General features: G+C 38.1%; 2 protein-coding genes and 1 pseudogene across 3 annotated transcripts; all 3 read left to right on the forward strand.

The window, feature by feature from the left end:
- Positions 1–602: 602 nt before the first annotated feature.
- LOC311101219 (interferon alpha-7-like) lies at positions 603–1,592 on the forward strand (the record flags this gene model as incomplete). The annotated part of the gene is made up of 5 exons (XM_084142328.1): positions 603–728; positions 825–911; positions 1,042–1,191; positions 1,288–1,380; positions 1,485–1,592. 5 exons carry the CDS (start codon positions 603–605, stop codon positions 1,590–1,592), a joined length of 564 nt encoding a protein of 187 aa, XP_083998454.1.
- A 4,206-nt stretch (positions 1,593–5,798) lies between these two features.
- LOC311101226 (interferon alpha-7-like) lies at positions 5,799–6,796 on the forward strand (the record flags this gene model as incomplete). Its single annotated transcript, XM_084142339.1, has 5 exons — positions 5,799–5,924; positions 6,021–6,107; positions 6,246–6,395; positions 6,492–6,584; positions 6,689–6,796. The coding sequence occupies 5 exons, from the start codon at positions 5,799–5,801 to the stop codon at positions 6,794–6,796; spliced, it is 564 nt and encodes a 187-aa protein (XP_083998465.1).
- A 4,635-nt stretch (positions 6,797–11,431) lies between these two features.
- Positions 11,432–12,552, forward strand: LOC311138883 (interferon alpha-13-like; annotated as a pseudogene). Its single transcript has 6 exons — positions 11,432–11,453; positions 11,547–11,683; positions 11,779–11,863; positions 11,990–12,144; positions 12,248–12,340; positions 12,445–12,552. The product of its transcript is annotated as an interferon alpha-13-like (transcript).
- Positions 12,553–13,037: the final 485 nt, after the last annotated feature.

The following is a 13,037-nucleotide window of genomic DNA, read 5'->3' on the forward strand; positions in this document are numbered from 1 at the left end:
ACACACACACACACAGAGAGAGAGAGAGAGAGAGAGACAAACAAGCAAATAGCCGTTTTGTGATTAAAAAACAAACATTGTAGTAAGTGCCATTAGTTTAATATTGGTGTTAAAGGGTCGATATTTTCTCTCTCTCTCTCTCCCCCCCCTCCTTCTCCCTGTCTTTCTTAGCAACGTTTGAGTCTTCATAATGCCAGCTATGAGTTAAATTTTTAAACCTAATGAGGTCAACGTGTCTCCCATGAACGATCACTCAAAACATGACGAGTGTGAAGTAGAGCACACGAAAAGGGAAATCCGGTCTTGCGGTTCACTAGGCAAAACTTTCCCAAAATCATTCATTTTAACTCTGAATTTAGTGAGACTCCCTTTCACTTTTTGTACATCCTTTCAATCCTAACTATTTAAATTAATCCGCAGATATGGGATCAGAACACAAACCACATTCTGACTGGAGGAAATGTGCAATATACTGGCAACAGGTGAGTCAACAATATGCTATCATTTGATCATTGCTTCAGGCTTCAATGAATGAATCATTTAAAGAGATTATATTCAACTAACAATTATTATCTTCTACAGGTCATCTAACTACCCGAAGAATGACACTTCAGACTATCACTTGGATGAGCGCCTTCCTCTGCCTCGCACAAGTTTGCTCCATGCCCATGCCTTGCCACCTACAGGGACAGCTGGTGCGAACAACCCACAACCTACTGAGAGACATGGTACATTTTTAAAATTACTTTTGACTTGAGATGTATTATCCAACTATGTTTAACTGAATAGCTCAACGTGAATACTGTGTTTTCTCTTTCTTTCAGGGGGGTCATTTTCCTCTGGAGTGCCTGCAGCAGAATGTCTTCCTGGCATTCCCAACCGCCGCATTTGCAACCTCCGGCGCGCCACAGGTAAGGGCAAGCAACATATACAAGTGTTCTTTACAGAATGAAAGAGTTTTTGCAACCGTTAGGATTAGAAAGTAGAACACTTTAAACTGCCATTTATGTTATTTGAAATTATTGTTGTTGTCCGTTTCAGTTGAGCAGCAGTGGTGCTAAGGCTATTTATGATACATTGAATAACATCGACTCATTGTTTGGAGCTGACGACCTGCCAACTAAGTGGGACCAACAGAAGTTGGAGAATTTTCAGAATATTATATACCGCCAGATTGAAGAGAGCAAATGTGTGAGTTGCTATGCCAACACAGATAGCTTAACTGTTTAATTGTGGTATGGTGGCATTTGAATTATTATTCATTGCCTACCTCTTTCTTTCTGGCAGATGATGGGCAGTGTGGATACAAGTGATTATCCCATCAGGGCAGAGGGACTGAAGACATACTTTGGGAAGATTGCAGCAGTCCTAAAAGAAAAGGTAGGCTATAGGGTAAAAACAAAAAGACACATTGTTTTGATAATATCTCTACATTGGACAATATTACCCTACATTGCCCTAACAGTTTATTTTTATTTTCACAGAATTTCAGTTACTGCGCCTGGGAAGTGGTTCGAAAAGAACTCCTGTACACCCTACAGTTCATTCTGAAACACAACTCTGATAGCCTTCTGTGGTCCAACAGAACATGAATTTGAACTTGCAGAACTTTTTTTACAATTGGGTTTTACAATTGTGCTTGATTTTAAAAGCCTACTATTCTACAATCATGTAATGTGCAATGTCAAACTGCAATATTGTACATGTATTTATTTATTTATCAAGGATATTTATTTATGTAGGCCTATTTATGAATGTATTTATTTATCTGTTTGAAAATCGTGCCTATATGTTAATCTTCATCAAATGTTAAATTAATAAACTTTTTTATACTTTTAAATATTGTTAATCTGAGTGCTCATTCTGTAGCCAAGTCTTTCGGTGTGTGAACATTCAGATTTGGAATAAACATGCTCGGGACATATGCACGGATGGCAGTACAATTAATTGTATAGCTTACTAATCCATAAAGGAAAGCCATAAAAAACAAGTAAAATGTATCTTCTCAAAATGAAGTTTTTTCAAAAGCCTTTTTTCAATTAAGTGTGTTTTAGTACTGGACAGGGTGGGCCTGTTTTGAACGTTGCACTTTGAGATCCTATACGAATTCCTTTCCTACCATAGAGTTCCTATTAAATTATTCGAATTCCTAATTCTATGGTTCCAACCCCCTCAGTGAAATTGGGTTCCAAAATCAATAACGTAATCGGAACAATATTAGCCGAATAGACTGAACAGGTGCACTTTGAATTCACAAGCAGTGAGGTAAAATGGTCGAACTTTAGCCTTCATTCAAAACTATCAGTCTCTCTATTAATAACATCTATTTTTATTTCAAGGATGTGCAATATAAACACAACAGCCATATGCTTCAGATTGCACTGCCTGATTAAAAGAGAGTCAACGGACTAAATGTGTGAGCAAAATGTGGTCTCTGTGAAACGCCTATTGAAACAATGGTTCTTGCTAACCCTACACAGAATCTGAAAAGTGTGGTGTGCAATGTCCACAATTTCAGCATATTTATATTGATCATGGCCCTCATTTAATAAGACAGAGCCCTGCAACATTGTATTATAGAGTTATTCGTTTTTCATATTCAAAATTGCCTGCTGAATAACTGCTTAATGTTATCATTGAATGCATTGCTCCAATGCAATTATTTGCATAGACATGTATGCAAATGGTTCACTTGCATTATATTTTCCTGATTAATTTCACAATAGCATAATTAAGAATCACCCACTGAAAATTGGGGCTTATAAAGGGAAGCGAAAGCCTGAAACATGCTACCTTCTTCACCACGAATTATTTTTGTATACCTTCATGAAGCGATACTTGGGTGTATACTTCAGCAATGTAAGTATCATATCGAATCAAGATAATAGGTTGTTAATCATTTCTAATGTCTGTTGGACTCAATTTCTATCAAAAGAAACAGGGCTGTATTGAAATTGTTGCGCATCTGTCTGACTATGTTCTGCCTAGACACAGCAGCATCCGATCCGTGCAGGTGGACGCAGTTTATGCACCAGTCTGCTATTTGGTGTGCACAATTTGATGCTCAATATATCTCATTTTTAGGCCTACATTTTAATGTATTTATTATAGCACATTTTATCTAACCAATGCTTTCACTCTCTGTACCACAATGTTTCATTTAAGGTTACTATCCCAATAAAGTTCACTTATTTATATTGAAATGACTTTATTTCAGGGGTGGACAATTTCCAGCTTTGCGTCTAAAAGAAAAGTCGAGCGCATGTTTACAGCGCATGTTTACAAGAACACACGGGTAGGATACACTTCAGTATCATATAGCAAGATTTTGATAGCTTAAACTATAGTATATGATTTCTTGCAATTTCAAAGTGGTAAATTGGAAGTTTAACCATGTAATTTATGAGACACCCTAATGCCTAAAACCTTGTTTTCTTTTATCCAGGGCGAGGACGTCTCTGTGGTTGCTTTAGAGGCTTTGGGATATATGGCCCAATTATTTAACAGCCCGACTTCTGTCACCTGGAACAAGGAAATGCTGAACCTGTTCAAAAACAGATTACCAGTTAAATTAAGAAATTAGAGGGATGCGTCAGTAAGATCCCTCATGGTGTAGCCTAAGCTATATTTGGGGGGCAGACAATAATTGGCATAGGTCTTTAATTTGTGATTTAATATCAACTATATATTTTCATAACCTGTCTTAAGACAGAATTAATTCACTCAGCACAATTTTATTTTGTCTCCAGGTCAGATGTGGTGTTGGGGCATCCTCTGGAGATGGAGGGTTGGTTACTTCAGGCAACGCGTCTTTGAAAACATATTTCGACAAGCTGAACACCGTCTTGAAACAGAAGGTGGGTCCAATATCAAATGCACTGGAAAAGAGGCTAAATTAATCAGAGGAAAAGTTCTAGATCACCACAAATCGGATGAATTTCGCTGCCACAACTCACATATGCAACTTGGAACGTCCAAGCTCGGTTTTAGTTTCGTCGGATGCGCTGGTGCAGCACCTGCTGTGGTTAAGTTTAGTGAAAAAATGCATGGCTTGTATAAGTTCCAGGAACACAGTGCATGTGCATGGGAGATCGTATGAGCGGAGGTTCGCTACAAAATTGTGCAGTTTTAAAAATCCCTCGACAGCAGAGTCAAGCCGTGAGGAAGAAGCGGTCTGTTGGACAACCACAGAATCATCATTGGAGACATGTGACATGTTCCTGAGACTGGCTAATAGATTGATGGCTGATATATTTACTGACTGACTGATTTATATATTTATAATACAATTAAATGAAAAATACATGCATCTATTATCATATTGTTTTTATTAATTCATTTATATATTCAGTCATCCATGCATTAATCCATTCAGTCTTTCATGCATTCATTCGTTTATAGACTTACTTTTTTAAAGGGGCAATTTGAAGTTCAAACAACACCATAGTGGACACTCAACCACTATTTTGGTAAATAGCTGAGGGATGGGGTTCGAGAAAAGTAACCACTGTCAGAGAGCTATTGATTCAAGTAATGACCAGCCAAGAGATCAACTTATAGTTTAACTACATTTTTGAAGCTATACTGTGTTTGTTTTGATTTATATTGTTTCAAACAAAGTATATTTTGGGTTCTGTTGAAGTAAGACAGTTGAACTAAGCTCATGAGGCATTTAAAAGTTATATATTCTTCAAGAGTCAATAGGTAGCCTGTGTATCATTAATTTAAAAGTCCAAAATTGGATGTAGCCATTGCAGAAATTGCCCCTTTAAATAAGAATATCCAAGACGATGAAATGTAGTGCTATAAAGAATTAGGATTTAGGTAATTTTCGAATAAACTTCCGATAATGTTATCACAACACATTGGCACATTGGTTTATTTATAGAAATGGGCCTGCTAGTCTCTCGTAAGGAATAAATAGTCAAATATTAATGTTATCCTGATTATTCAGATACAGACGTCATAAAATTCCGGTTAATTTCTATTTAATCATCAGTTATTATCAACAGTTTAATTCAAATGTATAGACATGAATGGGATTAAAGAGAGACGATGCAAACAGAAAGAGATCACATTAAATCCTCATCTCTCACTCCCTCTCTCTCACAGACACATACACACGCACCCACGCAAACAAACAAACAAACGCACGCACGCACGCACGCACGCAAACACACAGAGAGAGAGAGAGAGAGAGAGAGAGAGAGAGAGAGAGAGAGAGAGAGAGAGAGAGAGACAAACAAGCAAATAGCAGTTGTGTGATTAAAAAACAAACATTGTAGTAAGTGCCATTCGTTTAATATTGGTGTTAAAGGGTCGATATTCTCTCTCTCTCTCCCTCTCATTCTCCCTGTCTTTCTTAGCAACGTTTGAGTCTTCACAATGCCAGCTATGAGTTACATTTTTTAAACCTACTGAGGACAACGTGCCTCCCATGAACGATCACTCAAAACATGACGAGTGGGAAGTAGAGCACACGAAAAGGGAAATCTGGTCTTGCGGTTCACCAGGCAAAACTTTCCCAAATTCATTCATTTTAACTCTGAATTTAGTGAGACTCCCTTTCACTTTTTGTACATCCTTTCAATCCTCACTATTTAAGTTAATCCGCAGATATGGGATCAGAACACAAACCACATTCTGACTGGAGGAAATTTGCAATATACTGGCAACAGGTGAGTCAACAATATGCTATCATTTGATCATTGCTTCAGGCTTCCATGAATGAATCATTTAAAGAGATTATATTCAACTAACAATGATCATCTGCTACAGGTCATCTAACTACACTAAGAATGGCACTTCAGGCTATTACTTGGATGAGCGCCTTCCTCTGCCTCCCACAAGTTTGCTCCATGTCCATGCCTTGCCACCTACAGGGACAGCTGGTGCGAACAACCCACAACCTACTGAGAGACATGGTACATTTTTTAAATTACTTTTGACTTGAGATGTATTATCCAACTATGTTTAACTGAATAGCTCAACGTGAACACTGTGTTTTCTCTTTCTTTCAGGGGGGTCATTTTCCTCTGGAGTGCCTGCAGGATAATGTCTTCATGACATTCCCAGCCGCCGCATTTGCAACCTCCGGCACGCCACAGGTAAGGGCAAGCGCGCATATCCAAGTGTTCTTTACAGAATGAAAGAGTTTTTGCAACCGTTAGGATTAGAAAGTAGAAAACTTTTTTTTTTTTTTTTTTTTTAATGTTATTTGAAATGATTGTTGTTGTCCGTTTCAGTTGAGCAGCAGTGGTGCTAAGGCTATTTATGATACATTGAAGAACATCGACTCATTGTTTGGAGCTGACGACCTGCCAACTAAGTGGGACCAACAGAAGTTGGAGAATTTTCAGAATATTATATACCGCCAGATTGAAGAGAGCAAATGTGTGAGTTGCTATGCCAACACAGATAGCTTAACTGTTTAATTGTGGTATGGTGGCATTTGAATTATTATTCATCGCCTACCTCTTTCTTTCTGGCAGATGATGGGCAGTGTGGATACAAGTGATTATCCCATCAGGGCAGAGGGACTGAAGACATACTTTGGGAAGATTGCAGCAGTCCTAAAAGAAAAGGTAGGCTATAGGTTAAAAACAAAAAGACACATTGTTTTGATAATATCTCTACATTGGACAATATTACCCTACATTGCCCTAACAGTTTATTTTTATTTTCACAGAATTTCAGTTACTGCGCCTGGGAAGTGGTTCGAAAAGAACTCCTGTACACCCTACAGTTCATTCTGAAACACAAATCTGACAGCCTTCTGTGGTCCAACAGAACATGAATTTGAACTTGCAGAACTTTTTTACAATTGGGTTTTACAATTGTGCTTGATTTTAAAAGACTACTATTCTACAATCATGTAATGTGCAATGTCAAACTGCAAGATTATACATGTATTTATTTATTTATTTATTTATCAAGGTTATTTATTTATGTAGTCCTTTTTATGAATGTATTTATTTATCTCTTTGAAAATCGTGCCTATATGTTAATCTTCATCAAATGTGAAGTTAATCAACATTTGTAAACTTTTAAATATTGTTAATGTGAGTGCTCATTCTGTAGCCAAGTTTGTCGGTGTGTGAACATTCAGATTTGGATTAAACATGCTCGGGACATATGCACGGATGGCAGTACAATTAATTGTATAGCCTACTAATCCACAAAGGAAAGCCATAAAAACAAGTAAAATGTATCTTCTCAAAATGTAGTTATATTCAAAAGCATTTTTTCAATGAAGTATGTTTTAGTACTGGACAGGGCAGGCCTGTTTTGAACGTTGCACTTTGAGCTCCTGTACGAATTCCGTTCCTACCATAGAGATCCTATTAAATTATTCGAATTCCTAATTCAGGCTCTGATCAGACCCTACACCCAAACGAGGGAACTACGTTCATCCACCTCTGGCCTGCTAGCTCCCCTACCTCTACGGAAGCAAAGTTCCCGCTCAGCCCAGTCAAAGCTATTCGCTGCTCTGGCACCCCAATGGTGGAACAAGCTCCCCCACGACGCCAGGACAGCGGAGTCACTGACCACCTTCCGGAGACACTTGAAACCCTACCTCTTTAAGGAATACCTGGAATAGTATAAAGTAATCCTTCTACTCCCACCCATAAAAAGAAGAAGAAAAAATTAGTTTTCCCACTGGCTATCATAAGTTGAATGCACCAATTTGTAAGTCGCTCTGGATAAGAGCGTCTGCTAAATCATGTAAATGTCAATGTAAATGAATAGACTGAACAGGTGCACAGTGAATTCACAAGCAGTGAGGTAAAATGGTCGAACTTTAGCCTTCATTCAACACTATCAGTCTCTCTATTAATAACATATATTTTTATTTCAAGGATGTGCAATATAAACACTGAACAGCCATATGCTTCAGATTGCACTGTCTGATTAAAAGAGAGTCAACGGACTAAATGTTTGAGCAAAATGTGGTCTCTATGAAACGCCTATTAAAACAATGGTTCTTGCTAACCCTACACAGAATCTGAAAAGTGTGGCGTGCAATGTCCACAATTTCAGCATATTTATATTGATCATGGCCCTGATTTAATAAGACAGAGCCCTGCAACATTGTATTATAGAGTTATTCGTTTTTTATATTCAATATTGCCTGCTGAATAACTGCTTAATGTTATCAATACATGCATTTGTCCAATGCAATTATTTGCATAGACATGTATGAAAATGGTTCACTTGCATTATATTTTTCTGATTAATTTCACAATAGCATAATTGAGAATCACCCACTGAAAATTGAGGCTTATAAAGGGAAGCGAAAGCCTGAACCATGCTACCTTCTTCACCGCGAATTATTTTTGTATACCTTCATGTAGCGATGCTTGGGTGTATACTTCAGCAATGTAGGTATCATATCGAATCAAGATGATAGGTTGTTAATCATTTCTAATGTCTGTTGGACTCAAGTTCTAGCAAAAGAAACATGGCTGTATTGAAATGTTGCGCATCTGTCTGACTCTGTTCTGCCTAGACACTGCTGCATCCGATCGATGCAGGTGGACCCGGTTGGGCAGACTGAATGATCTGAGCATAGATCTGATATTAGATATGGTGATTTATTTTAATTGCACCAGTCCACTATTTGGTGTGCCCAAATTGATGCGCAATATTCGCAATGATATTCACATTTTACTTTGTATTATAGCTCATTTCATGTAACATACGATTTCAATATCTGTACCACTTGATATTAATTTGACTTCTATTTCAGGGTGGACACTTTCCAGTTCTGTGTCTAGAAGAAAATGTCAACGCATGTTTCCAGAGGACGTTTACAAGAACACACAGGTAGCATACACTTCAGTACTCCTGAGTGGCGCAGTGGTCTAAGGCACTACATCGCAGTGGTAACTGTGCCACTAGAGATCCTGGTTCGAATCCAGGCTCTGTCGCAGCCGGCCGCGACCGGGAGACTCATGGGCGGCGCACAATTGGCCCAGCGTCGTCCAGGGTAGGGGAGGGAATGGCCGGCAGGGATGTAGTTCAGTTGATAGAGCATGGCGTTTGCAACGCCAGGGTTGTGGGTTCGATTCCCACGGGGGGCCAGTATAAAAAATATATATATATGTATTCACTAACTGTAAGTCGCTCTGGATAAGAGCGTCTGCTAATAGGGGATGTAGCTCAGTTGGTAGAGCATGGCGTTTGCAACGCCAGGGTTGTGGGTTCGATAAAAAAATAATGTATGCACTAACTGTAAGTCGCTCTGGATAAGAGCGTCTGCTAAATAATGTAAATGACTAAAATGTAAATGTATCATATAGCAAGATGCTGATAGCCTAAACTACGTCTATTCCACTTTGGTTCAAAGTAATTTAATTGAAAGTACCTGGAAACAACGTCGAGTCAACCAGTGTGGATAATGCCTAAACCCCTGTTTTATTTTATCCAGGGCGAGGACGTCTCTGTTTTTGCATTAGAGGCTATGGGATATGTGGCCCAATTATTCAACAACAGCGTGACTGCTGTCACTGAGAACAATAAACAACTGAACCTGTTTAAAAACATATTATCTCGATCCCTCTTGTGTAGCCTAGAGGTTATATATTTTTGGGGCAGACAATCGTGGGCATTGGTATTTAATTTAGACACTACAGTTATTTATTCAAATATTTTATTAATCTTTCATAAGACAGAACTAATGCACTCACCACCATCTTATATAGTCTCTAGGTCGGAGGTGGTGTTGGGGCATCCTCTGGAGATGGAGGGTCGGTTACTGAAGCCAACGCGTCTCTGAAAACATATTTCGACAAGCTGAACACCGTCTTGAAACAGAAGGTCGGGCCAATATCAAATGCACTCGAAAAGACTAAATTAATCTGAGCAAAAGTTCTAGATCACCACAAATTGGATGCATTTCTCTGCCACAACTCACATATGAAACTGGGAACATCCAAGCGCCGTTGTAGTGTCGTTGGATGCGTCGGCGCAGCACTTGCTGTGGTTGAGTTGACTGAAATGTTTGTATTTATTGTATGCTCTCCAGGAAAACAGCACATGCGCATGGGAGATGGTGAGAGAGGAGGTTCCGGACAACCTCGTGCAGTTCAATAAATTCCTCGACAGCAGAGTTAAGCCGTGAGGAAGTCGACTGCAGAGTCAAGCCATGATGAATAAGCGGTCTGTTGGACAACCACAGAATCATCATTGGAGACATGTGACATATTTCTGACGCTGGCTAATAGATTGATGGCTGATATATTTACTGACTGACTGATTGACTGATATTTATATGTGAAGGCTATGTATTTATGTATTTATTTATTTATAATACAATTAAATGAAAAATACATGCATCTATTATCATATTGTATTTATTCATTAATTTATATATTCAGTCATCCATGCATTCATCCATTCAGTCTTTCATGCATTCATTTGTTTATAGACTTACTTTTTTAAAGGGGCAATCTGAAGTTCAAACAACACCATAGTGGTCACTCAACCACTATTTTTGTAAATAGCTGAGGGATGGGGTTCGAGAATAGTAACCACGATCAGAAAGCTATTGATTCAATTAATGACCATCCAAGAGATCAAAATTATAGTTTTAACTACATTTTGAAGCTATACAGTGTTTAGATTCATATTGTTTCAAACAATGTCATACAAAATGTATTTTGGGGGTTCTGTTGAGGTAAAACAGTTGAACTAAGCTCATGAGGCAATTAAAATGGATAAATTCTCCAAGAATCAATGGGTAGCCTGTATATAATTAATTTAAAAGTCCATAAATGGATGTAACAATCGCAGAAAATTCGCCTTGAACGTAGCATGTCCAGGATGATAACGTTTTATAATTTAAGGAATTAGGATTTAGGTCATTTTCTAATAAACATACGATAATGTTATCACAACACATTGGCACATTGTTTTATTCATATTGGCCTGCTAGTCTCTCCTAATGATGAAATACTTGCATGTTAATGTTAGACTGATTATTCAGATACAGACGTCGTAAAATGCTGGCGAATTTCTATTTGATTTCTATTTAATATTCAGTTATTATCAACAGTTTAATTCAACTGTAATGTAATGACATCATATTAAGTTATTTGTGGCTCAGCTGGTAGAGCATGGTGCCTGCAATGCCAGGGTCGTGGGGTCGATACCCACGGGGGACAAGCAAAGAAAATAAATAAATGTATGCACTCACTAATGTAAGTCGCTCTGGATAAGCGCGTCTGCTAAATGACAAGAATGTCAAAAAAGGGAAATCTGGTAGGCCTATTGCGGTTTTCACTAGGCCAAACTTTCCCAAATTCATTCATTTTTTACTCGAACCTAGTGAGACCCCCTTTCACTTTTATACATCCTTTAAATTCTCACAATTTAAGTTAAGCCGCAGATATGGGATCAGAACACAAACAATATTCGGACTCTGTAGGAAATGTGCACTATACTGGCAACGGGTGAGTCAATATATCATTTGTTCATTGCTTCAGGTTTCAACGAATGAATTATTTTCAGGATTAAATTCAAATAACAATGATACTCTGTTGCAGGTCATCTAAGAATTGCACTTCAGACTATAACTTGGATGAGCGCCTTCCTCTGCCTCGCGCAAGTTTGCTCCATGGCCATGCCTTGCCAGCTGCAATAACAGCTGTTGCGAACAACCCACAACCTACTGAGAGACATGGTAATTTTTTAAAATTACTTTGGGCTTTTATTGTATTATCTAACAAAGTTTATTAAATGACTCAGCCTGACTTCTGTGTTTTCTCTTTCTTTCAGGGAGGTACTTTTCCTCTGGAGTGCCTGCAGGATAATGTCTTCATGGCATTCCCAGCCACTGCTTTCGCAAACTCCTGCGCCACGGGTAACCACATGGGCTCATATCCAAGTGTTCATTAGAGCATGAAAGTATATTTACAACCCTTACAACAAATAAGACAATCTTACACTGTCATATGTTATTTGAAATTATTGTTGTTGTCCGTTTCAGTTGTGCAGCAGCGGTTCTAAGTCTATTTATGAGACATTGAAGAACATCGACTCATTGTTTGGAGCTGACGACCTACCAACAATGTAGGACCAACAGAAGTTGGAGTATTTTAATTTCAGAACATTATCTACCGTCAGATTGAAGAGAGCAAATGTGTGAGTACCTACCTATGCCAATACAGATAACTTAAGTGTTTAAGTGTGGTATGGTGACATTTGAATTATTTTTGTTCGCCTGCCTCTTTTCTTCTTGTGTCAGATGATGGTGAGTGTGGATACAGGGGATTATCTAGTATGGGCAAAGGTGCTGAAGACATACTTCGGGAACATCACAGAAGTCCTAAAAGAAAAAGTAGGATAAAAGCAAAAATACTATAATGGAAAACACTACTTTGATAATTTCTCTATGTCAATATCAGCCTACATTTCCCTAACAGTTTATTTTTATTTTCACAGAATTTCAGTAACTGCGCCTGGGAAGTGGTTCGAAAAGAGCTCCTGTAAACCCTACAGTTCATTCTGAAACACAACTCTGATAGCCTTCTGTGGTCCAACAGAACATGAATTTGAACGTGCAGAATTGATTTACATACTGCACTTGATTTTGATTGCCTACCATTCTACAATTTTGTAATGTGCGATGTCAAACTGCAATATAATGGATTTATTTATGTATATTTCAAGGTTACATATTTATTTACATATTTATTTATTTGAAAATCATGCATATTGTTGCTGTCAAGTCAATACACATTTTTATACTTTTAAATATTACTACTCTGTGTGCTCATTCTGTAGCATCTTGATGCACTGTCTGTCGGTGTGTAAACGTTCAGATTTGGGTTAAACATGCTCAGGACATACACGGATGGCAGTGGAATTTGGCCTATAGCATACTAATCTATAAAGGAAAGCCCTAAAAACAAGTCAGATGTAACTTCTCTAACTATAGTTAGGCTATATTCAAAAGCCTGTCTTCAATGAGGATAAGTAAACGGGTTTCAGCAGGGCTCTGTTTTGAACACAGTACTTTGAGCTCTTACGAATTC

This window comes from Coregonus lavaretus, assembly GCF_964263955.1.
Source record: "Coregonus lavaretus genome assembly, chromosome: 2".
In the NCBI taxonomy this organism is placed as follows: Eukaryota; Metazoa; Chordata; class Actinopteri; order Salmoniformes; family Salmonidae; genus Coregonus; species Coregonus lavaretus.